General features: G+C 46.8%; 14 protein-coding genes across 14 annotated transcripts; 4 read left to right on the top strand and 10 right to left on the bottom strand.

Moving 5' to 3' along the window:
* Positions 1–58: 58 nt before the first annotated feature.
* SERLADRAFT_470506 (uncharacterized protein) lies at positions 59–1,699 on the top strand (the record flags this gene model as incomplete). The annotated part of the gene is made up of 7 exons (XM_007319662.1): positions 59–264; positions 344–384; positions 449–471; positions 535–683; positions 777–1,249; positions 1,304–1,573; positions 1,638–1,699. The coding sequence occupies 5 exons, from the start codon at positions 133–135 to the stop codon at positions 1,233–1,235; spliced, it is 804 nt and encodes a 267-aa protein (XP_007319724.1).
* A 4,380-nt stretch (positions 1,700–6,079) lies between these two features.
* Positions 6,080–7,085, top strand: SERLADRAFT_392646 (uncharacterized protein; the record flags this gene model as incomplete). Its single annotated transcript, XM_007319661.1, has 4 exons — positions 6,080–6,528; positions 6,592–6,656; positions 6,720–6,828; positions 6,890–7,085. The coding sequence occupies 4 exons, from the start codon at positions 6,115–6,117 to the stop codon at positions 6,980–6,982; spliced, it is 681 nt and encodes a 226-aa protein (XP_007319723.1).
* On the bottom strand, positions 7,069–8,191 carry SERLADRAFT_409169 (uncharacterized protein; the record flags this gene model as incomplete). Its single annotated transcript, XM_007319660.1, has 3 exons — positions 7,069–7,617; positions 7,673–7,807; positions 7,904–8,191. The coding sequence occupies 3 exons, from the start codon at positions 8,189–8,191 to the stop codon at positions 7,069–7,071; spliced, it is 972 nt and encodes a 323-aa protein (XP_007319722.1).
* A 288-nt stretch (positions 8,192–8,479) lies between these two features.
* On the top strand, positions 8,480–8,932 carry SERLADRAFT_439268 (uncharacterized protein; the record flags this gene model as incomplete). Its single annotated transcript, XM_007319659.1, has 3 exons — positions 8,480–8,564; positions 8,621–8,765; positions 8,827–8,932. 3 exons carry the CDS (start codon positions 8,480–8,482, stop codon positions 8,930–8,932), a joined length of 336 nt encoding a protein of 111 aa, XP_007319721.1.
* A 375-nt stretch (positions 8,933–9,307) lies between these two features.
* On the bottom strand, positions 9,308–10,295 carry SERLADRAFT_470497 (uncharacterized protein; the record flags this gene model as incomplete). The annotated part of the gene is made up of 7 exons (XM_007319658.1): positions 9,308–9,415; positions 9,474–9,559; positions 9,631–9,746; positions 9,805–9,880; positions 9,956–10,038; positions 10,104–10,114; positions 10,169–10,295. 7 exons carry the CDS (start codon positions 10,231–10,233, stop codon positions 9,358–9,360), a joined length of 495 nt encoding a protein of 164 aa, XP_007319720.1.
* Positions 10,296–10,473: 178 nt separating this feature from the next.
* Positions 10,474–11,497, bottom strand: SERLADRAFT_362095 (uncharacterized protein; the record flags this gene model as incomplete). Its single annotated transcript, XM_007319657.1, has 2 exons — positions 10,474–10,823; positions 10,880–11,497. 2 exons carry the CDS (start codon positions 11,465–11,467, stop codon positions 10,770–10,772), a joined length of 642 nt encoding a protein of 213 aa, XP_007319719.1.
* A 377-nt stretch (positions 11,498–11,874) lies between these two features.
* On the top strand, positions 11,875–14,018 carry SERLADRAFT_362094 (uncharacterized protein; the record flags this gene model as incomplete). Its single annotated transcript, XM_007319656.1, has 11 exons — positions 11,875–11,955; positions 12,013–12,097; positions 12,154–12,247; positions 12,303–12,434; positions 12,483–12,652; positions 12,704–12,814; positions 12,864–12,917; positions 12,995–13,236; positions 13,294–13,499; positions 13,553–13,755; positions 13,813–14,018. 11 exons carry the CDS (start codon positions 11,875–11,877, stop codon positions 13,965–13,967), a joined length of 1,533 nt encoding a protein of 510 aa, XP_007319718.1.
* Positions 14,019–14,027: 9 nt separating this feature from the next.
* On the bottom strand, positions 14,028–15,631 carry SERLADRAFT_370796 (uncharacterized protein; the record flags this gene model as incomplete). The annotated part of the gene is made up of 9 exons (XM_007319655.1): positions 14,028–14,152; positions 14,205–14,264; positions 14,323–14,425; positions 14,477–14,533; positions 14,586–14,687; positions 14,740–14,777; positions 14,828–15,251; positions 15,308–15,403; positions 15,470–15,631. 9 exons carry the CDS (start codon positions 15,629–15,631, stop codon positions 14,028–14,030), a joined length of 1,167 nt encoding a protein of 388 aa, XP_007319717.1.
* Positions 15,632–15,947: 316 nt separating this feature from the next.
* Positions 15,948–17,465, bottom strand: SERLADRAFT_370795 (uncharacterized protein; the record flags this gene model as incomplete). The annotated part of the gene is made up of 8 exons (XM_007319654.1): positions 15,948–16,158; positions 16,280–16,352; positions 16,410–16,576; positions 16,632–16,649; positions 16,707–16,758; positions 16,811–16,899; positions 16,953–17,154; positions 17,207–17,465. The coding sequence occupies 8 exons, from the start codon at positions 17,463–17,465 to the stop codon at positions 15,948–15,950; spliced, it is 1,071 nt and encodes a 356-aa protein (XP_007319716.1).
* Positions 17,466–17,738: 273 nt separating this feature from the next.
* On the bottom strand, positions 17,739–18,283 carry SERLADRAFT_470485 (uncharacterized protein; the record flags this gene model as incomplete). Its single annotated transcript, XM_007319653.1, has 1 exon — positions 17,739–18,283. One exon carries the CDS (start codon positions 18,219–18,221, stop codon positions 17,856–17,858), a length of 366 nt encoding a protein of 121 aa, XP_007319715.1.
* A 74-nt stretch (positions 18,284–18,357) lies between these two features.
* On the bottom strand, positions 18,358–19,226 carry SERLADRAFT_470484 (uncharacterized protein; the record flags this gene model as incomplete). Its single annotated transcript, XM_007319652.1, has 5 exons — positions 18,358–18,580; positions 18,641–18,682; positions 18,730–18,814; positions 18,876–18,934; positions 19,003–19,226. Coding segments are annotated over 5 exons (525 nt in total), but the record flags the coding sequence as incomplete, so codon positions are not given.
* Positions 19,227–19,381: 155 nt separating this feature from the next.
* Positions 19,382–20,462, bottom strand: SERLADRAFT_470483 (uncharacterized protein; the record flags this gene model as incomplete). Its single annotated transcript, XM_007319651.1, has 2 exons — positions 19,382–19,941; positions 20,003–20,462. 2 exons carry the CDS (start codon positions 20,346–20,348, stop codon positions 19,745–19,747), a joined length of 543 nt encoding a protein of 180 aa, XP_007319713.1.
* Positions 20,463–20,827: 365 nt separating this feature from the next.
* Positions 20,828–22,433, bottom strand: SERLADRAFT_356667 (uncharacterized protein; the record flags this gene model as incomplete). Its single annotated transcript, XM_007319650.1, has 7 exons — positions 20,828–21,037; positions 21,089–21,281; positions 21,339–21,386; positions 21,442–21,766; positions 21,822–21,895; positions 21,948–22,170; positions 22,230–22,433. The coding sequence occupies 7 exons, from the start codon at positions 22,270–22,272 to the stop codon at positions 20,930–20,932; spliced, it is 1,014 nt and encodes a 337-aa protein (XP_007319712.1).
* Positions 22,434–22,581: 148 nt separating this feature from the next.
* On the bottom strand, positions 22,582–23,870 carry SERLADRAFT_470476 (uncharacterized protein; the record flags this gene model as incomplete). Its single annotated transcript, XM_007319649.1, has 7 exons — positions 22,582–22,729; positions 22,788–22,860; positions 22,915–23,010; positions 23,203–23,282; positions 23,362–23,574; positions 23,626–23,716; positions 23,771–23,870. The coding sequence occupies 7 exons, from the start codon at positions 23,831–23,833 to the stop codon at positions 22,668–22,670; spliced, it is 678 nt and encodes a 225-aa protein (XP_007319711.1).
* Positions 23,871–23,887: the final 17 nt, after the last annotated feature.

Here is a 23,887-nt window from a genome sequence, read left to right as displayed (position 1 = left end):
CGGATCGAAGTAAAAGCATCCGTTTATTAGCAATTCCGATTCCGGCACTTTCCGTCTTGACGTTTGCCCCGAGACCACAGCGCAAACACTGGCATTCGTCGTTGTCAATATCTTAACGAAAACCACTGCAAAATGGCGGTTATCAATGGCAGCACAGAACAAGGCCTCCTCGACATACTCGATGTCATCATGGAGCTGTCGGATCAGCTAACACAACATCGGTCAGAGTCCATTGCGTTGCATAGCATGGCCGGCGCAGCAAAGGTCCGTGCTGTTTCACGACTTTCTCAGTGTTAACGATTTATATAACATGGTGACTAAATGATGGCGTTGGACATTTTAGACTCAGGCTGTTCATTCGCAGACGGGCTTTGTTTTGAGGAGGTATGTGCGCTATCCATCTCGGAACATGGGAGAGCCGGTGAATCTTCTGTAACAAACGCTCTAGGTTTAATTTAGACAAATCCAAAGGTGCCCAATGTCTTTAATGCATGCTCCTCAGTGTATGTCATTTACATGTAACATTTCGAGCAGAGGCATATGAGAGCGAGCTCGAATGCATGAACGCGTCTCTCTCTGCCGAGAACCACGACCTCCAACACGATAACAAGCAACTAAACTCGCTGATCAAAGAATATGAGCAAACACTGGAGAATGTGATGAGCGCATTCCGTAATCGAGCTGTATGTCACCTCGACTTGTTACTTCTGGCTCTTTCTGGGGTTTGCTCTAGTTCCGATGGCATGCACCTAATATTGTTCTTTGTTCCTTCCTAGCGGGATGTGCAAGAGCACGAACTAGCCTTGATTCGTGACTATGAATCTAAACTACTTTCACGCGAGTTTGAAGATGCCACTCGGGACCTTGGCGTCAGTACGTCACAGTCAGAATCGTTGGCGCGGCTGTCAACATCGCTACGTCAACTGATGCGATCGTTAAATGGCGAGGAGGCACGGCCCATAATTGAAGAAGCTGAGAATAGCGTGGAGCCAGTGCCAGAAGATGATTTCGCGCTGGAGCGTGAGTGCGAACTCGCGAGGCTCGAGAAGGAGAACCAGGTACTGCGACGTATGCTGGGCGAGGATGTGCAGGACGCGTTCCATTATGAAGCCAAACAGATCGAGCTCCCGAAGATGACGCCTAGCGTGGCTGGTAAGAAGAAGGGTATGCTGGGCGGAGCTCCGGGAACTGTTGGGCCGTTTGGAACCTATAAGAGGTTGCATCCGGCGACTTGATGAAAGACGATTGTGTGAGAGATGTTCCTTTTTATGAGTGTTTGGCCGGCTGACCCGCACTTATTCAGCGGGGTTGCGCTGTTGATGTGATTCCATCATCTTGGATACGACCCATCATGATGGAGACTTTTTCTTTTTGAAGTATATTTATTCGCTATCGGTGTATGCTGCTTACAAGTGTTCCGTCCGGCGCTGTTCCAGTGCTCGTGGCCTTGTGGTATTGCTCACACTGTTCGTATTCTATGGTCCGCGGATATTCATTAATGGCAGTATTGCACACTTTGCATCAACCATCATTCTGATGGAAGACTATCATAAAGCGACTATGTATAGGTGCAGTGAGTGGCTCTTCTGTACCCATTCTGCGTTGCTCGCATCGATTCAATTGCAAGTCTATTTAAGGGAAGGATGAAAGATTGAAGCTATGAAGATGTCCCTGACGACTGGAGGCGCATGCAGTAGCCTCATGGTGCTAGCTAGGGGCATTAGGAGGGGGTGTAGGATAAAAGTGAAGACATGAATACATCAGTGACTATTCCGCCTGAGAGTGATAGGGGAGCGAGTAAAATAAGCTAGAAAATGCAGTGGGCATGACCCGTGCGGACCCGAGGCACGAGGTAAGATAGACGAAAGTGTTAGTCAGTAGACACTTCTTATTAGAGACAGCCGGTTCTGTAATGATGCCTTAGTGCAGGTGCCAGCCTCTTGTCTTCCTGCCTTTTACCTTTTCTTTTCCTTTTCGCATTCCTTCCATCACGACGCCGGTGCAATGTCAGAGACCGGGCTTGTCAACGGGCACGGTTGCAAGGTCAGGATCATTTGTTTCTCATACTCACGGATTCAACATCCAGCCCAACAGCCAAAGGCTATGAATGGGCGCGGTTCACCGCCTTTCTGATATCTGCCATGGCCCTTTCGTATATTCATTTCTTTGCCAGGATTCTTCCATCTCTTCATTCCCTGGAATGCTCTCGACAGCTGCACGCCCAATATCTCCAGGGCCGTCTCCTCTCAATCCCATCCGTTTCTCGTCCCAGTCCCAGGCAAGCACCGTGTCTCAGCAGCGCAGCGCCACCATTAGCAAGACACTCGAGCCCTGGGCCTGGGTTGCAGAAAGGACACGTAGGTCCTCGATACAGTCCAGCCATGTCAAAAACACATCCGCCAAGGGCAAAGAGCGTTCTCTCGACAGTGCAGACTCGAGTTCGTTCGGATACGGTCAGTCGTTGTTTCACCCATTTCTATTTTCGTTCTCAGTCCACGAGTCAGATGCCGACCCATTCGTATCCACGCATTATAATCCATCCACCTCGTTCACATCATACGAGTCCTCTTCTCTTCCCCGCTCTCCCATTACCCCTACCAAAAAACCTCGTGCAAGCCTCCTTCTTGCCGCATCCGATGCACTAGGCTTCAAGTTCGGTAGAAAGCGCAAATCCGTCAAGCAGATCCCTCAGCCTGTTATCATGCCAGAGGTCATCGAAATAAGCGCGCCTCGCAGAGACGAAGAGGGCGAAGAACGCGAGCGCTTGCGTGATGCCGCTGCGCAGTCCATAGGTATTGATCCAGATCTGCTGCAAAGCACGCAATCTCGTGACGAGGACATACTTGAAGACGAAGAGGACTTCATTTCCGATGACGGCGGGATCACGGACGGTAAACATGCGGCTTTGGATACCCTGACTGCTGAAAACTCAGTATACGATACTGCTGTTCTGCCCTACGATACGATGCCCAGCCCACATCATACTGGCCCCCTAGTACGCCCTTACACGCACTCTCTCACACACACTAGGACGAATTCTGGGGTTCAAGCTTATCCAATACCCCCTTTTCCGGCCTCTCTTTCTGCTCTTAAACCCTTTTCTCAGCTGTCTATCACGTTGCCAAAGTTCTATCCGCCATCTTCGCTTCTTGTCTATGCTCTGTCAAAGCAATGGAAATCTCGTTTCATGGTGTTTTCGTCCCCCATCATATCTGGTCAAATCGCGAATGTCTCATATTTACATCTCTTCAAATCATCCAGTTTAGAGGAGAAAGAGTTGGAGAGGATGGAAATCAACGAAAATAGTGTTATTTTTGTTGCAGAGGAAGAAGTGGCGGGACGTGGGGACGTGATTAAAATCGGCGGAATAGACGTTGGGGCAATGCGGAAGGATCTAAATCACGAGGAGGCCGGTCGAACTCTATGGCTGTTACAAATTCCAGGCGTATCTGATTCTCAGCGGTGGATTGGCATAATCAAGAATACAATATTCAGTCAAAGGCCAGTCTGTTTCTCACACGTAACCAGGCTTCTTACCCGACGATTAACCTTGCTTGTACTCTAGGTCCATGCGAGCCGGATTGGGTGCGCATGCACATACAGCCAGTGGAGTTGAACCCAGGGGCGATATGGACGTTATGCTGTCTATGCGCCTCCAGGGAATCATATCATCATCATCTGCCACAACAAAGAAGACAACAAGCGCCGAATCAAATTCTCGCCCAACTAGTCATATAGGGCACGGCCGTCCAGTATCGCCTCCAGCGAGCCGCCCAACGTCACTACAACAAGCCTCGCGCTCTCCCACAATAGCCTCAAAGTCATCAACCCACACTGTCTCCACTCTTAAGGGCATGTTCGGTACTCGCCCACGGTCCTCCTCGCGCTCTACCTCGATAGATCAGGACCGAGACACAACGGAAGACTCGTTTGGCGCTATGGGAAACAACCTTTTGACTATGTTACGTACAAATGGTACGGGAGATGTATCGATGACTCCTACACACCCCGCTTCCACGTCTTCTTCTGTACCCAGTCTCTCATCTTCTATTAAGAAGATCATAGAAGCAACGCCTTCTCTAGCGCCTGCGGACCAACGTCTAGACATAAAGATTATGAAAGAGCGTCAGTCTCCCCCTAAGATGGATAGCCCACGCAGCTCGCAGGGCCACTCCCTACCTATCGGGTCTCTATCTCTGCAGCCTCCCCCTAGAAAGAAGCTGTGGAGCATTCCTAGTATCACTACGTCCCAGGATGTCATTCCACATATTTACCATCACAGTGATGGGAATCGTAGTGTGGCAGGGAGCTTTGGGATACAGACTACTACGTCTGTGGACAGGAGTCAGTCCCCCGCAAGCCCTGCTTTGACTGTTCAATCATCAATTCCTGAACAGCGCGAGCGGGCCCGCATCGCTCCCAGTCAGAATCAACGCACACATCCACCGAGATCAGCATATTGAATAGATCTACTTCGTCTGTGAAACGGTGGTCGAGGCAGGCAAATATTCCTAAACAGCTCACGCCTCCAACCGGACCCCCACCTTCTGTCCCTCCGAGTCGAGCACAGACGCCTCAGTATGGCACTAACAGACCTAATTCATGGCTCAAAGCGCATCCATACGCGGCTGAGCGCCCCCCAAGCAGAACATCTTCGCAACACTCTGGTCTTGCCCCTCAGATCGGTGCTTCTCTCTCGCCTAACTTCTGGAAACGTACATCAGACTCGTCTGTTTACAGCGAGAGTGGAGTGAGCACTTCGAGTCCACGCCTGCCCACTCCTCGCACTGGGTCAACGAAAAGACAGTCCATGCCGCCTCCGCGACCAGCCCCAACGTTTGCTCCTCCCCCAGCTCCCTCTGAGAGTCAGGCACTCGCCAGGCATGACTCACTCCCTCCAAAAAGTTTTCGTAATTCAGTCGCCCAACGTGCATTAAGGCTGTCTCTGACGGCACCCAAGCCTCCACCTTCAAGTGACTTGCCCCCTCGTCCTGATGAGCCTGGCTACAAGACACATCGTAGGAGCTCAAGCAGTGGGAACAACCCTAGCTTGTACTCCATCCCTGGGTCGCCGACGCCCATTACGCCTCCATTTCCAGCTCCTACTGTGCCTCTCCCACCACCACCTTCGTCTAATTCATCGAGTCGTTCTTCAACCATTAAACAACGTTTACGTATTCTCAGCACGCCTTCTGCTGGGCCTTTACCTCCACCGGAGGCTTATGCACCTCATTCACCATCGATACCTTCAATGATAGATGCTTATTCTCCACCTTCGACTCCAATCGGGGAACGTATTACCACGATGCAAAATGATCCTAGTTTTCTTCAGCTCGTTACGCCTGTTTCTCCCAGTATTCCTAAGCTTCCTCCACGTAACCCTAATAGGCCTTCGATCTCCGAATGTCTTCCAAGTTCACCCGAGATCATGTCGCTCTCTCCTCCTCCTCGGCGAGGATCCAGACAAATGTCTGAGAAGATTCCGAATCAGGATAAGGGAGAGTCTGAAACGCAATCATCTGAAAGCTCTGGTGAAAATAAGCTGGCTACGCTATCACAGCGGGGTTCAGTGATTTCGCTCGGAATTGTCACTATGTAAACAAGTTTTAGCATAACATCATATTTTCGTATTCATTTATATTAAAGATTTTGGCACATTTTCATTGATTACCACATGTATCAGTACTCAGCCAAAGATTTGTTTCACATGAACAAACTCTATGATACCGCAGTATGATTGAGTTACCAATGCATTTTTCCTTGCATCCACTCAGCCAGTCTCTGACCAGACTACCACTTAGCAGGCGGGGGATCTGATTTAACTGGCGGAGTTTTAAATTAAACCTAAACAAGTCTTCTTCTCGATCATATTACTAACCGACCAGGCTGATAACTGATAGGGTCCGCAATGTTGAGTGAATACTTGAACAACTTTGTGAAGGACCGCACTGGTTGCTTACATTACAATCCACTGGCACATGCGGTGACGGTCAGACGCTTACTTTGCAGGCCTCTTTGCTATGGTGACCTTTGCGACCACAGAAAGTATAAAAATCTTGCAAACAATGATTATGTTCTACATCCAAATCTACCAACTTTTGATCACTCTACAGAATGATTGATCTCACCAATCCGAGTCCACGAGCTATAGAATCCCTGATGTTTGCAACCATCCTGGCGGGCTTCGTAGTGTCGTTCAGGCAACAAGGAGCTATGGCATCTCAAGCCAAATCCGAGGGTGGCGCCATACGACCTCAATCACTTCCAGCGACCTTCATAGGCAAGGTTGTCACACCCATCCACGGCGCTGCGTTGTTCGTTCCAATCGCTGTGTATATTGTCACGTTGGTTGTCAACGGATTAAGGCAGCCCGAGTGGATGATGAGGCTGGCACTGCCAGACTATCAATTGGAAGAATCGTACAAGGTTGTACTGAGAATTACGGCCTGCGTACTTTCCCTGGCAGCTTGGCATTTTATTGGAACGGTTGGACAGAGGCACTTGGGATCGCAGTGGCATTATATTGGGGTAAGTCCGATCTCAGCTCTCGAGTTTTATATAGTCCTGACATAAGGTTTCCACCAACCTCAGCGTCGAGAAAACTCAAAGGTTGTACAGACTGGTCCTTACGCCATCGTTCGTCACCCTATGTATGGGTGCGTAGTACTCTCTCCTTGTGATCACTGCTGCACCAGTCTAATACACGTACCTATTTCTAGTCTTGTTTTACTTCAGGAAGCCCTGTTTGCCGTTATAACTTGGTCTTATGTGCCTATCTTCTCACTGATGGTCATAGCTGGAGCATTCGCAATCAAAATGCCGATTGAGGTACGTTGCAATGAGGTTGCTTAAAGCTCATTCGTTGATATTGTTATTTCGGTTTGTGCAGGAGGGATTTATTGAAGCGGATGCAAAGACAGCAAAGGAATACCAGGAGTACAAAAGGAAGGTGACAGCAAGAGTCGTCCCTTATGTTTGGTGATGTGACTGCATGTATAACCATGGCTCAGCCATAGAATTAATGTATCCTAATATCCAGGCCTTATTCGTCAGAGTAATCAAAAATAGTTAGGATAATCCCAATGAATGCTTAGTATCGATGGTTAGCTGCTTCAGCTCAACGATTGGCTTGCCAACAAGCATTCTTTCTCCTCCAACGTCTTTTCTTATTTCGTACATAAGTGTCTTGACTCCCCTCCAGCCCAGCCCAGTCCACTCTGCAACGAGTTTTCCGTTAAAATTCTCTTTAATCCAAGCGCGCTCGTATCGTTCCTTCGCCATAGCATCCCACTCCTCTTTCTTGCTGAATTTAACGAGAGCTTCTGTGACCACATCGTCCTCGCCACAAGGCGCGTTTGGCGCCGAGGGCTGCTCATGAGCCCACAGGAGGAAATCGCGGTACATATTCCGAGTATCAATTACTTTTTTCTGCGATGGCTTACTAGGCTTTTCTAATCTGTGAGGATTAAAGAGCCTTGAGCTCGCGACAAACTCAAAAACAGCCTGCTGCGTCGTGAATCCTTTTTTCCAAATTTCCATGGATAGACCAAAGAAGTCCAATATTGCGGTCGGTGATGATGTTAGGTGTACAGGTGGATCTGGACGGGGGCTGCCAATCTACGCGAAACGAATATATCAGAAACAGAATATGAACTCGTTGGAACAAAATTACTTTTAATCCCTTTGGTGAAAGAGTCAGCCCATAGCTCTGAGCTAGAGAAAATAAAATGATGCCCAAGTCGCCATACCCATGAAAAACGACTATGCTCTCCACCTGCTCCTTGCTGTCGCAGACTTGAACATCTATCTGGACGTATACAGGTCATCCTAGATCATCAGCTGCCTCTTGAGCAGACGCATTCAAATCTAGGAGTAACCTCAATTCATTTTTGTCCAGCGGCACCGCATAGTTTGACATTCTATTTCCCTCCAGCGTGATCGCTGCAGTGGCGCCCAGTGCGTTCTTAACATCTTCAGTCGTCGCGGGAGATTCAAGGTTAAGAGGAAGGGCAACGACAAAGTCTAGATCACCATGATCCAATTTCTCAGGTGCCTCTGGCGGCACCTCGACGCATCCATACAGTTCAGGTAGAACCTGTAAAAGACGCTCTTTCACTGCGTTGTATAGCTTTGGATGCAAACGGGGGAAAGAGTTGGGCGGTAGCGTCTGAAGGAATGCCCGACCTCCCATGGCAGAAACAGGTCAGGTATGATAATCTGTGGCTAGAACCCCAAAAGCAGGCGCCATTGCACAGATATGGACCTACAAGTCCTCATGGCAGCTGAATAGACCTTTATACTTGGACTGCCCATTTTTGGATGATTACCTGAGCAACGGTGTCTTTTCCCGCGCCCCCCTTTTTGAGTCCCAGCGATCTCAGCCTTGCAGCTGCCAGTGCGCATCGACATTGACTCGGATACTTTTGAAGTAGCTCTCTCCTCTGACAATCGTACCGATATTTAGGCTAGACAACAGAAAATGTCGAAATACGCACCTCATCGCAGCGCAAACAGCAATCCTCGTTCATCCTCCTCCACCATTTGCCAAAAATGCCTCGGCACAGGTAATTATCGGCCAGGTTACAATGCAGGCGCTAATACTGACAGTAAAGGATTGCAGGCCATTTCATTTTCGAATGCAAGTCGACTCGACCGTACGTCTCACGGCCGTCACGCACGCAACAACTTGAGAACCCAAAGGTGCTCGCAAAGATGAAAGCAGAAGGCAAACCCTCTGTAGAAGTTCCCGAGGAATTTAAGACGAAGTAAGCTGTGTTTTTATCTATTCAGTTGTGTGACGATGCTCATGGTCATTGTGTTATGAAGAAGCGGGACTGCGAATCGAATATTAGAAGCAAAGGAAAAGGAGAGGGAGGGTGGTCAAGCTGAAGGCAAAGACAAGGCAAGGAAGAAGGCTAAAAGGTGGGTCTAACCGAGTTACTTCAGTTTGAGAAGACAGTGTTGCTCAACGACATGGCAGGTCGGGTAGCTCGTCAAGCTCTTCAGGTTCTGATTCAATATCATCCATCTCGAACTCGGACTCGGATTCAGATTCGAGCTCTTCCGACTCTGACTCAGAGTCGTCTCGATCCCGAGAGCGTGACAGAAGAAGACGGGTTCCTCGTCGGGATAGTCGCAGTCGCTCTGTTTCAAGCTCATCGTCTGGTGAATCGGCCTCTTCTAGGGGCCGAAGACCCACAAGATGAAAATACAAAGGAGATGAAGGATGCATGTTCATAATATGTTTGGTCAAATGTAAGCATCGCATTGTGTCCTCACAAAGAATTCTGAAATCAATGATTATTATAGTTTTCCGGGAAGGATATATGTACGAGTACACAGCGAGGGTAGCAAAATTCAAATGCATGCCGCAAGGCCCGTAACTCTCGTATTCATCAGCAAGGCAACAATGAGGCTTTATGAGTAGTATAATCAGAAAATAAATCAGCAGACATTGATGGAATAAGGCATACCCATAAAGACCCAAAACTTCTGCGAAGATGAGAATAAGGACCATAGAAACGAATACACGTTGTTGGTGAACGTAGGCTCGCACACACTTGATGAGATTACCAGAAAGTGTGATTAGAATCTTGTGACTCGTGATATTTTATAAGACATGGAACTTACAGCATCACCCACAATGCCAATGGCGTAACCTGCTGCAATACCTGTCGCACCACATGAAATGCCCGCACCAAGGTGAATGAAGCCAGCGGCAAGTGGGTAGTCTTTTGATGGATGGACTGGACATGTCTAGATGTAAGTATGCATAGCAGTATGGGTAGGGAAACAATAACGGACGTGATCCTGCAATAAGAACGGAGACTACCAGGCCGTACACTGCAATGATACCAGACATAACCACAGGGACCAGAGACTGTGAGACAATGCAATGATTAATACACATTTGCAACAGTTGCATGACTAGGACTCTGGTGTGTCGTAGACGTACCTTCATGATCAACTCTGGCTTAAAGCTCCCTAGCCCTGCAATGCCTATCCCAGCCTTCGACGTCCCAAAAGCAGCGCCAACCGCTAGATACAAATACAATCCGATTAGTGATCATGGCGCAAGCTATACTGAAAAAATAAGCTCATACTGCTGAATATCATCTACTCCAAGGTGAGCCGAGTAAACTTGTCAAAAAGGCCTGATGGAAAACTCACGGCGGAGGCAACACCTGCAAAACCAAAGAAAGGCGCATACGGAGGACATAAGTCTGACGACATGACTGTGTAAATGAAAGGACGGGAGCAAGTATACTGGGACAAATTGCGCTTGGAAACTACGCAGACGAGTACAGCTGAGGAGTCTGGCAGTTACGGTCGCTCACCGGCACGGCGGAGGGCAGCGACCAAAAAAGGTAATTTACTCGGAGTTGCCGCCCAGCCAGCTTCGGTTTATGGTTAGGTACAAGTACACTCATTTCTCAATGACTGAATCACTCATGAACTAGCATCAGACCGTACAATCGTAGTATGATATCACAATATCAGGTCGACACCTCTATAAGCTCTATACTGTTGTGTCAGGAGCTCGCAAGTACTTTCGCCTATTGATAGCATTCCTCCCATTGGTAATAGTAAGCCATGTTGACGCACACGAACCGTGATATTCAACGGGACAAGTCCGTAGTGATCTATGAAGAGTCATTAATGATACCCAATCTAAGGCACTCGAAGATGGCCAGTGTTACAGGTCCTTGAAGCATGATTGAGTGAATTAGTGCGCGGTAATCTCCAAAAATGCGCCCCATTGTAGCATATTATTTCTTTTTAACAGCTTTAATACGTATTTGCTCGTTTCCAATGAACACGCCCTAAAAAACAGATGTTCAGTCTACCAAAGACTGTATGAGCATACCAATGTACGAACCTTGCCCTTATATGGCTCTGGTGGTCGCCACTTCCTGACTTTAGCAGCAAAGAGACCTAACAGGTGTTTATCCGTGCAGCTCAAAACAATTTTTGTCGGTGAAGGCACTTCGGCTTTGATGTAAGATGGGATAGACACAAAAACGGTATGCGAGAATCCAAGTTTCATGTTCAACCGTTGACCATTTCCTCCATCTGTTGTGCCTCTTGGATCATCCTCGAGCACAGCTCTGTATCCCACACCAACCAAGTATAGAGGCACAGTGAAACCCTCCGTCATTCCAACGACCGCGTTATTGATAAGTGTGCGCGTTAAACCCCACATAGATCGCTGCTTCTTCTCTTCAGCATTCTCCACAGCCAAAGTCAAAGTGTCTGGCTCTGGAAAAGATATTTGCATGTAGGACTCAAGCGGAACTGAAGTCGACCCCAAAGGTCCTTTGACAGATAGGGAAGTAGCACTTTGTGTAAGAGTTACAGTGGATGGAAATTGGATTGGTGCTTTTCCAATGTGGGACGTGTGTGAACAAGCCCGCGCTGTAGAGCTGAAATGACGGAGGGCATTGCTGAGCCCTGGCCGAAATACCATGACAAAAGTTGTACACTCAAAAAGTTGAGCAGAGCAGGAGAACGCCGGATATGCGGAGTACAAAACTCAATTCAAAGGCAGCGAATATCATGGTTAACTCCATGGTTTTTCGGGCGGGTTTTACTATTTTAGTTCCACAATCTCTTGTCAGTTCACAAGAACACAAATCATCATCAGGATGGAGATATAGATAAGGAAAGTTAAGCGTAACCCCGTGCCTTCAAGTCTTATCATCTTGGGAATTTTTTCGAGGTGCTGCAGTGTCACTTCTAAAGCCTGCTATATACCACCGATATGACGCCCTTCTGTGTATCCGACTCTTCGGCTCTTCTTCATTCTGCGCAATTGACTCTGTGATGTCCAAGTTTTCGAATACCAACGTCGCGAATGAAGAGTGCAACGATGGTATGACGGAAGTTCTCCATCGGTCTGACAATGCTCTTCTGAGGAAACTCGGGTATAAAAGTGAATTTCAGCGTGAATTCTCAGTAAGCTCTAGCCATTTAATTTCTGTTGATGAACTGCTGAGACCTTCTCCGGCGCAGCTGATTGAAACTATTTGTTTTTCTCTCTCGATTATGGCCGTCTCTTCTGGTGTCACCACAGGATATTCTTTCCCTCTCAATTCTGGTCACGATCAATACATATCATTTTTTAAACTCATCGCTGATTTTCTTATGTATCAGGTGGTCACTTTGCGATGATTTGGGGATGGTTTATCCCCTGTTTTTTTATCATGTGTGTAGCCGCTTCAATGGCGGAACTAGCATCGTCCATGCCGTTCGTTATCATGTCTCTAATGTGGATGGTAAATAAGCGCTGACAAGATAAACAGGACAAGTGCTGGTCTATATTACTTTTCAGCTAAAATGGCATCCACCAAACATTCCGCTCTTGCTAGCTGGATTACAGGATGGGCCAATATCACTGGTCAAATAACTTTAGTATGCTCGATAGGATATACTTGGTAATGTGTATTGTATCGTTATTTCCCTGCTCTTACACGATAGAGTAGTGCCGAAATGATCACATCAGGAATAACTATGGCCACCGACGGCGCTGTCACATTGGGGTCGGGTCCAACTTTTGGCATCTTGGTGGCTATTTTTGCAACCCAAGGCATAATTTGCTCAACAGCAACTCGAACGTTGGCACGGATCAATCTTCTGTCTGTGATACTCACTAGTGAGGATCTTTGGTTTAGTCTATCTTAGACCGTCCTGATCATCTTTACAGTGGGGACTTTGATTGCAGCTGTTGTAGGACTGTTCGTCTGCGCTAGGAAAAACAGAGTTTCTGCCAAAGTTGCCTTCACAGAATTCGAGAATAGTACTGGGTGGTCAAATAGTGCATATAAATCATTCCGTTGAAAGTCAGTTTCGCTGATATTTTGTAGATGTCTGGGCATTCATCATGGCATTCACTTCTCCTATGTGGTCTTTAACGGGTTGTAAGCCTGATTTTCCTTTCGCATTCGTCAGCTATCCCGCCAAATGTAGCTCATTTTTTTTTCAATTCTGCTTTCAGATGATTCAGCCGCTCATATATCAGAAGAAACTGCTGGAGCAGCACGGGCAGCGCCAATTGCAATCGTGGTTAGTGTCGCAGCCACTGAGATCTTTGGGTGGATATATTACATGGCGGCATCCTTCGCAACAACTTCTGTGGACGAAATCCTTCAAACGAAATTGACATTGCCCATGGGTCAAGTCTTTCTGAACACTTTAGGAAAGAAGGGCGCGTTGGCCCTCTGGTTTCTTATCGCCCTTGTCCAGGCATGTTTATGCTTATTTCGATGTTGCCCATTCAACTGATATTTTGTTCAGTATATGTGCGGTTGCTCGCAGGGCGTTGATGCATCTAGAGTTATATTTGCGTTTTCCAGAGACAATGCGCTTCCTGGGTCCCGTTGGTGGAAGAAAATCGACAAGCGTACCCAGACACCTGTCAATGCAGTGTGGCTTGTCATGGCCGCGTCCGCTGTGTGTGGTGTTCTATCGTTTTCTGCAGCTGCCTTTAATTCTCTTGTCTCGTCGGTGTGTTTCTATCGCTTGCTCTGCTATACCGCTGAACATTTCACATTAGAGCGTCTGTAATTGGCCTGTACATTTCGTATGTGACACCCGTCTACTTTCGTATCACATCGGGTCGGAAGAAGTTTGTCCCTGGACCATTTAACCTAGGCCGCTGGTCAACCCCTATTGGTATCACTGCAATCGTTTGGGTGGCATTCATGGTAGTCATGCTACTGTTCCCAGCGAGCCAATCTACGACTGCAGAAACGATGAGTAAGTGACCAGCACTAGCCCTCATTTTATGTTGATATAATGCTTTAATGGGCATAGACTACGCAATTGTTCTCGTCATGGCCGTCTTCGTCTTCGCCTCTTTGTCGTGGGTGCTGTCTGCACGAAAATGGTTCACAGGACCCATTTCCAACATCGATAGTAGCAGCGAATCAACGTCGTACGATGAAAAACAGGATCACAGTGTATTGTAGAGTATATATTTTCTAAGTACACAACAGCCACTAGCTTCGAGCTGATACACGAAATTACGTCTATGACAATGATGCCCCTATAAGTGTTGGCGCTACACATATCCCGTCCTTTGTGCGAATTCGATGTACAGACTTGGTCGCTGGATTTACCCAAGCGGCTTCCTTGGTATCAAGAGTGATGAAACCTGGATGAAGATAAGCATGTGGATAAACAAGGTACTAGATAAGATGATGTACCTGGCTGTATCGTCTCAAAGATTTTCTTCTTTGGGTTCAGTTGGGATATCGGGGTAGCATCTATTTAAGAGACTCCATTAGATCACAATGAGCTGAGTGATGTACTCTGTAGACGTACTTTCATACTCGGATCCCTCGAAGAATACCCTCTCTCCTGGTTTTGAATTAGGTGGTGGTTGGATTAACTCGATGCCTCCTTCCTTTCCTTCTTTTGATGATGCCTACAATATCAGGTCAACCAAAGTACTTTCAACGCATGGATTTATACATACGCAGAGGACCATGGCGAAGCTCTTCACACCTCGCATGTTAGCGGGCTTCAAGTTACACTATCAAATCATGTGAGTTTCATATATATGAATCGTCCGTTTATCGATTTACCACTGCCACCAAGTATTTATCCCGCATTTCTTCGATAGGAATATAGTTGACAAGCCCAGAAACAACCGTTCGGGGACCTGTTTCTTCTCCAATATCTATTTGCTAAGGTAAATGTCAGATCAGAATTCCACTAGTAAAGACTACACCAACGCACCTCAACATAGAGACCATCCGCGTCTGGGTGCTTTTTGACTATCGGTGATTTGGTCAGATTATTCCTCGGAAGATAATTATATACTTACTATCAATGATGTGGCCGACTCGAAGGTCGATCATAGAAGGTACAGGTTCACCAGCATCCTCAGCTGGTGCCTTCCCGCCACCGCCAGCCTTTTTCTTTCCAGATTCTTCAGTAGGCGCAGCATCTTTCTTTTTTTCTTTCTTCTCTTTCTTCTCTTTTTGTGGTTTCGCGTCTGCTTCTGCTGCCTTCTCGGGCTCTTTTGCAGCGACAGATTCTGAGGCCTGGGCTTTGGGTGCCTTTTCCTTCTTCTTTGATGGCTCAGCTTTGCGTTCGGGTGCAGGCGCATTGTCGAGATCGAAAGCTACAACTGAGAAGGCAGGAGACAGCGCTTCAGCGGCAGTCCGTACAGAAGGACGTGATTGAATGTGATCAAAATAACGCGTGAGCGCAGGATGGGAGTAATATTGAGGAGGTTGCAACTGGGACTACAAGAAAGAGGATTGTATAAACATCGCTATCATAGCAGATACATGATACATACCAGAACGGGGTGGAGGGCGCCGTAGAGCGCAACGTCTGCTGCAGTCAGGTAATTGCTAACGAGATATGTGCGTGGAATGAGTTGAGTATCAAGGTCCTAATTGTTGTACCACTCAGCGATCGCGTTCGAAATAGGTCTGGATATTCAACGAGATTATCACACCTTCAATCCTTCTGGTTTGACAATATCACCTTGGCCTACTTTTGCTATCCATCCTGCAACTTCCACCTGATCGTTTTCTGTTTTCCCCACATTCTCGTTTGCGTTTAGGACTAGATCCTTAATCGGGGAGAAAAGACCAGCGACACTGGCTTCAAAAGACATGTTTCTATGTGGAGCTTTACTGAAGATACCCGCTGGTGTAGCAAATCGATGAAGATACAGTGCCCGAGTCAGAATGCCCATGCCCGAGTCAGTGGAAAAGTCAATATATGATCGTGCACGTGACTGATAAAAAATCGCAAAAGACAATGAACGGAAAAGTTAATTTTAAAGGATACAGCGTGCAAACAAACAGCCCCCTGGCCTTCTGTGCTGAAAGTGTATGATTTCAGAGAAAAAATGAATAATATTGGAGTGTTTCTTTGGAGTAAAAGGCCGTCTTCTTCGAAGAGCACATAATATGCACTGGCAGCGTGGGTCATGGATCGTACTTGCCCTTCCCCCCTTCTACCGAAAAATTGTTTCCAACCTTATTCATCAAGAATTCTCCATATATAACAGATCGGTAGGTCTTATCGTTGGAAGACGATGCACCTGTAGGCTGGTTCGCTTCCCTTTGTTGGATACGCAACGCAGCAGCGAGAGGTTCGACATTTGCATTGAAGTTGGGCTCGAAAAAGAAAGGGATCCTAGAGAACGGGTCAGCCGCAGTTCACAAATATTGAACAACCGGAATATCGTACGAGACTCTGGTTAGCGCAATATGAATATGTCAGATACTGGCGACTGAACAGAGGAGAAAACCGTTACCGATAATTTGAACCTCGATGCACCACTCGATGCAACGTGCTCTTGTATAAGCCATTTGTCCAGAGCTCCCACACTAAAAGGCCTCGAGTAAGTAGCTTGTCGTTATATCGTATCGTTCGACGCTACTTACTTTCACCGACATTGCACACCACACAGCCCGGAATCGGATCTGCGTTGATCCATATGCCTTCCTCTCCACCATGTTCTAATGGTAGATCGTCTTGCTGAACTGTAGTCACACCTGGTGTTCGTAAAAATACCTGTAGTGCGGAAGGTGTCGGATCGGCATACAAAAACCTAAGGGAGGGAAGGGGTAGGCAATCGAGCGAGAGAGGTCTAGTAAATACCTTACGTTAGACATCCATAGTCCCTGGGCGTGATATGTAGTTAGTGGTACGTGCGATCTAGAAAGAGGGCTTGTCTGTACTTGTGTGCACCGCATGAGAATCCATCGTGATCATTTGGAAGCGGTGGATATCCTAAAGACCCACAGTTCAATTACATTCTCAGTGCATTGCAGAAATAGCATACCAATAGTACGCATGACCCAGAAACTATCGTCAACCTGAGCACGTAACCCTTTCCACTCCTCTGGACTCATTCCAAGCCCATTTGCCATTCTAGACAGTCAACATGAGAGCTTGGTCTAAGTTGTAGCACGAAGTAAACACACGCTTCCATTACGATCAACCCCAGAGATTTCATCTTGTCTACCCAGACATTATACTTCTCTTGAAAACCAGGAACAACAGGCCACTGATTTTCCCCCCAAAGCGGTTTTGTCTTATCGGGATTCTCCACTAGACGATAAAAGTCGATCCCTTCATGATTATCTGCTTTTCCATTTGTAACATTCTCTTTCAGTCTGGCATAACCTACAACGCATCAGTCAGGAATGATGCCATGGTCGATAGTACAAAGACTAACCTCTGGCAAGATCTTGGTTCTTCAGGCTGATCTTATCCTTCTCCTCCTGTGGTAAGGCAAAGAACTTCCTTGCTAGTCGCGTCAGCTCCTCTGGCTCGGAAGGATCCACATATTTGGAGATATCGAGGTAGAAGAAACCGTACTCGACGCAAGCCGAGTGGATAGCAGCGGAAACAGATTGGCGGCCGTCGTTATCATGCCCAACTAAATATGGCGTAATGTCGATGATCGGCAGCGAGCTTGGCTTAAGTCCTGACATGCTTTGAAAAGGAGTGCAACGTAAGTAAAGGGAACGAGTACACGGCGTTTGATAGATAAGATTATTAGATGCAGAATGTATACTGCGTAATAATCGCCAGATTGGTGTATCCAAGAAATCAGTTCCGAAGTGCGTGTAACCTACGTATATAGCACAGACTTGGATTTCGAGCTGATATTTCACTGGAAGTGAATCAGATGGACCTGACTCAGTGACAACCTGAGCACAAGCGGTCAAACTATAAAATGATAAGATAAGATAAAATCCCTTTGTAGTGTGGCAATGAAAAAAGACAGCTGAATTAATACTGTGCTATAAGTTGTGTAAACCTCCAGAGTTTCTCGATGGATATCTAGCAAATACAGTCGATGACGATACAGTAATTATATGTTACCGGTTTAAACCGTTCTCAGAACGATTAGGAAGTTGTTGCGAGTAAATTGTACGGCCAGGATTCATGGGAAGAGAAGCAATCCTAGGAGTATCCTGCGCATATGAGACAATCTTGGGATTCTCCTGTAAGAACCCACTTGCTGGGCCAGTATACTGACCAGGCCAAGTTGAATTTTGGTCGAAAGATGTAGGGTCATGGTTATGTGATTCCTGGATGGTGTTGCACGATTCCGGATCATGAGAAACGGAATTTTGTATGGAAATAGATGATTTATCGGTTTTTATAATAGGGTCTGGGGGTGGGGGATGCGATATTCCGTTCATGGCAACATCTTCGGGTGCTGGCTCAGCATCAACGTCCATCCAATCGCGTGAAGCCCTCGTATTTCGACTAGCCCTCCTGCTAACACTTTTCGTGACCCCGGTACTCGCGTTCTCGTCCTTGCTGTCGACAGCATTTGCTTTCCCTTTGCCATCTCGTTTGACAGTGTCTTTTTTGTTTTGGCTCGTGGAGCTCGTTTTTTCGGTGTCTCTCTCTTTACCGTTCGCTGCTTTACTCTTGCCTTTACCCTTGGCTTGTGCTGCGTGGGATACGGAGACAGATGGTGGTGGCAGGTCTTGTGGAACAGAAGCTAGAGCTGGGTCTTCCTCAAGACGCTCTTTCTCCTTTTGTGCTCGTCTGGCCAATGCTTCTGAAAGCGATATGGGCCGCGGAATGATATCTGGGGAATAGTGTGAACCTTCAAAAGGTAATCAAAGAATACAGGCAGGGTTAAACTTGCCTTCGAGAAACATGAATTCTTGATATTGTTGGATGGATGATGCTGTCCAAAACGTCAGCAGGGGACATCGCGTGAAGTAATGAACATACCCATATCTTTATAGACCACGGTATTCCGCCGTGCTGCAGCTGCTTGACGCTGACCTGCTTGGGCCATTCTCTTTATAAATTCCTCCTGTCGGCAGAGGAAGGCAAGTCTAAACATGGGAACAGACGCAATGAATATCGTGACATACTGTAGCGATTGAAAGCACGAATGATGCTTCTTTTGACATTATGAGGTTACCAGTGACACCTAGAGGAAAACAAGAAATTTTCTGTCGTAAGTGACGCCTTGTTCAGAACGAAACGGAGAGGCCGCACCATCCCCTTGCAATATGTTGTCAAGACGCGTTGAGGGCAACAGAGTGGTCCCAGGAGTGCGTTCTCCAGACCTGCGGGCTCCCTTCTTCGGGCCAGCATTAGATGTGTTCGCATCCATATCTACATCCACCTCCGAGTCTGAATCCAACTCATCCACCTCGGCTTCATTCTCAGAATCGGTCGGAATGTCATATAGACTGGGTCCATTGAGCGAATGTGTGCCCAGATCACTCGGACGGGGGTGGGTATGCGAGGAAGAAGTTTGCGCCATCATTGCTGATGGGTCCGCATAGTAAGCTGCCATGGGTTATGTGGGGCTGGGAGATATGTGGAAAGGGTGCGTGTAGGTTGGGGGAGTAAAGAACGGACGTGGTCTGGCAAAAGGGTGGAAATATGCAGGAAACGACGAGGCAGCGGTTGGCCGTCGGAAAAGGAGGTTGCGAGGTGTATGAGAACAAAGCGGTTTTCAAGCGCTTCACGCGAACGTGACGAGACTGGGATTCAGACATACACCCTGGCAAGACTTGCTGTCATCCCACCATCCATTTCATCCCTCACAACATATTCGCGACTGCCGCCTTAAATGCAATTCTAAACTATCTGAGGGGGGATGCTATGCATACACTCTGACTGGTACAATAAAATACAGCAAGGAAAAGAACAACTCCACAGAGGCCCAACTGTATGCAGCCCTACACGGTGGCCACACCTTCCCGGATACACCCATCACAATATTCTAGTTTCAAAGCACCTCGATTTTCACACTTTCTTTATCCTCCATCTTCGGGATAGTCAAGGTAAGAATTCCATCATTCAATTTGGCTGAAACCTTGGAGCCGTCGATAGCTCGAGGCAACCAAACTGTCCTGGTAAACGTCGAGCTCCCCGAGAAAAGGCGCTCACTCGATATTTTGCTGGTAGACTTGGTGTTAGCGGCTTCTACGGAACAACCTCGTGAGCCATGCCAGTATCTGAAGACAGTACGCAGTGTGATACATACCTTCGCTTCCCGCTGTCACTGCTGTTCCGTCATCGGTGGTCTCCACCGCATTCCCGTTGCTTCGACGCACCATCCTGCCTTCAATTGTAATACTTCGTCCACCGTCCCCGGCTCTAACTTCAATATCGTCTTTCTTTACTCCAGGAAGGTCGGCCTCTACGATATAATTGTCTGCGTCTTCTGTCAAATCAATCGCCGGTCGCGAGACAGTGGGCGCTTGGAAGAACGGGTGATCAAAGGCCGAGCGGTTCTGAAGCCCATAAGCTACAGGGGCCCTACCAAAAGGTTCCTCCAGCATATGAAAGAGAGGCCGGAATTCGCGAAATAACTGACGAGCAATAGACATGTTGCTTTTCCGGTCGCAGTGATTTGGTGGGTTTGATTGACTCCTGAGACAAAGTTGACCTTATTTCTGCGGCTTATATACTAAGGCCACCATAGTCTGGAAATGTTCGAGAACGGTTCGGGTCATGCTAAGACATGGTTTTGAATGTTCTCCAGCGATCACCAACAGCGTCGAGTTTGGCCTGGAAACGAAACTTCACGAATGCTCTGGACACGATAAACCGGCATTTCCCGAGAACCGGTTACCAGAAACAGACGCCCGTGGTCTCACCGGCTCTCAATAAAGATACACACCATGAGTGCTATGCGAGGGACCAAGCGCACAAAGATCATGGGCCGCAGTTTGGGAATGCACAATAGTTGCCCCCATATTTATGAATCATACTCATCAATGGTGAAATTAACAGCAGCAAAAGAGTGGCCATACCTTATTACAAATATTGTAGTAAATGTTGAACTGAACACCTTGTGTTAGATATTCAGTCTTCATAAACAAGGTATACAAATATATTTACAGCTGATTTTACAATTAAACAGAGTGCAATGCCATATATTTACACAAATGTCAGTGTGATAGTAAAGTCAAACCCCCGGCCATTCAACAACCCATTGCGCAGCGACAGCGTGTTCTTGATCGTCGTCATCTTCAAATTTGAGTTTATATGTAGGAATCTGTTTTGATGAAGTCGTCTGTATCAAATTAGCGTGAGGAATGATGGGATCATCGCATTCGACACTTACCCTGCCGCCGGGTTGTAGATCTCTGGGCGAGGCAAGTACTTCAGCACGATAGAAACAGCTGGTATCAGGATAAAGTGCCATGACGGTTGAGCCTGTTGGAAATTCTTGATATGCATTAAGATGTGCCGCGCTCGTTGGAGGGGCGTTTGGATCCGGCAAGGGTATGATCGCACGAAGAGTTGTATTGTAACGTCTAATCCAAAGTCAGCACCTGAAACATAAAGGTTGGCAACAGTAAAAAAAAACTCACTGTCCAGGTTGACCGTCTTCTTGAGGCTCAGCATCTTGTACTTCATATCTGGGGCAATGAATGAAAAGGGGCACGACACAGTTACCAAACTCATTTAGCCTACCTATTCTTATCCTGGTTTATAGATTTGATTACCACTGCCAGGATCCACGTATTTTCTTCGGCAGCATCCCCGTTCCCTTCATCGCCAGGTTTATTGGCTGGAGGGTGAAAAGCCACTTTTCTTCCTTCCTGGAGTGGCAATTGCTTTGCAAGTGCTTCTCTTCTTGCCTTTGGTTCACGCGAAAAGGGGATTGCTGGAGAAGGTCCTAATGAACTGCGAAGGGGTATTGAGACAGGGAGAGCTCGAGCATTGGTTGCTATGGGTGGCGTGGCTGGGGTTGGAGTACCAGCAGGCGAGGGCCCCCGAGGCCTTTTATTTCGTTTTTCTGTACCGAATTGATAGTAAGCACAGGAAACTAAGCCATACACAAAATATATTACCCGGTAAGATAGCTTCTGAGGCTTTTCTCAGTGCTACCAAAACGCTGATCCGTTCCATGGCGTCATCAATTGCCCTTAAAATTCTGTAAGGGTTGATAAGCAAAGAATAATTGATTCGTCACTTACTTTATCTCTTCGTCAGTGTGGGCACGTATGTCCCTCAGGCCTGATGACAATCGTTTATATGTAATTTTAAGGCCATCATAACCATCCGCTGGGAGGCTATCGTCAGTGGGCCACGCATTTATCAGTCTATTGACCCGGTGTACAGTCTCCACACTGTTGGGGCTTGCATAAATATTCGAGACTGATGACAGAGATCGAGTTGCATGTGACCAACACTCTACTTCTAGATAAATAGATAAAGATTATTGCAGGTTTTCTGTCAGAAAGACTGTGTGAACATACCCTCGGAAGACGCTGGTCGCGTTGGCATGCGTCTTCTGTCCATAACGATCAAGGGTTCCTTCAGATAGACAATTGTTCCCTTGGTTCGCTCAGCAGTGAGCAGATCATGCACGTAATTACGAACAAGAAGGTGCCGTTACCACGTTTGCGACTCGCAAGTCACGGTGGTGGAAATTCGGCGTCGCTGCGGCTACTATCTATGATGACTGTGACGGTGGCAGCAAGCTTGAACAACTCGGATGCGTTGTATTTGGAGTCCGAATCTTCGCGGACTGATAATTTTAATTTTAAGGTACAATAAATGAGAGAAATTTTGTAACTATACTTTGGTAGATGTACAATAGCAGTTCAGTTGCAGTGTGGCAACATATAATTATGACACAACTATCACAACATAATTTACCAAGGTTTTCTACTCAAGACATATACAGCTATTTATTATTTGGTGTTGAGCTCTTCTTTCTGTGGTGTGAGTTTTCGAAGAGATACATCATATACCACTAAGTATCATTGAATATTTAAGCATATGTGAAAGATTAAAATGAGCATAAGACCTGCCTTCCTCAATTTTCTTGATGTCATACTTCAAGCTGTCAAACCTCCGTCGCAGTGTATCATTTTTCAGGTTTAACTGGAATCAAATTATCGGTGAAGTTGATCGTATAATTTTTCCTTGAATGCATACCATGGAAAATCCTGCGAATAAATCCTTGACAAAAATCGATATTCTGATCGGTTCTTCAAAATTTCCCAGCGTTACAGCATTTACGGCAAGGCGTGACTAGATAGAAGACATGATTAAATTATTAAGTATGTTAGAGAAGGCAGTCACAAGAGCCTCGCATATCATCACAGTAAGTAACAAGTAGTATAGTGGCACTGATTTGGACTTACCAAGTCAATACTACGATGTTGATTTAAAGTGGGCGTTTGAAGTGACAGCGGATATGATCCAATGGAATACAGCACCTACCAATTCATTTACTAAACTGATCAAGCCATGGAGGTAGTCTTCTACAGGGAGTGCAAACCGATCCTTCCACTCTTGTTTTACTAGAATGGGTCGGCATTTTTTTAAGATGCAATGGTCACAAAAATCAAGTACAAGCTTGAAAGGGAAGGTGGTGCTCACTACCAAGGGTTTCACTGACTTGGGACAAAGATGCCAAGTTTCCATTACCAAGGTACTGTACAAGGGCTGCTGAGAACACCGCAGTGCGTAGCGAGTTAGACCACATGTCTTTCCAGCGCCAAAACTGATTAGGTGGGATAAGAGCAGCTAGGGTAGCGCTTGTTTCTTGACAACTCAGCAATGTCGGTTGGACGGTGTCAAGTAACGCGGGTACTTCGGGTGAGGTGTCAGACAGTTGAAAAGGCTAATCGGGTATCGGCTGACTTGATTTTTCAGGAGTTGAATGTATTTTATTCAGCTGCCCAACCATGTTCCGCGCTTTTTTGTCTAGTTCAGTCACTTGATCTTTGATTTTCTACCCAAACACATGAAATTCAAGGTAACGAGTGCTTTGAGCTTCGACTCTTACCTCCCTAAGTTCGACATCGTGGTCCAACAGATCATTTATGTGTTCAAGCTCTTGTGGGTCCATACTATGTGTTTGGTGCAAGAAGGCAAGAGCCTATCTCGATTCTGATGCTGTACG

This window comes from Serpula lacrymans, assembly GCF_000218685.1.
Source record: "Serpula lacrymans var. lacrymans S7.9 unplaced genomic scaffold SERLAscaffold_8, whole genome shotgun sequence".
NCBI lineage: Eukaryota > Fungi > Basidiomycota > Agaricomycetes > Boletales > Serpulaceae > Serpula > Serpula lacrymans.
This window is presented reverse-complemented; position numbering and strand designations above follow the sequence as displayed.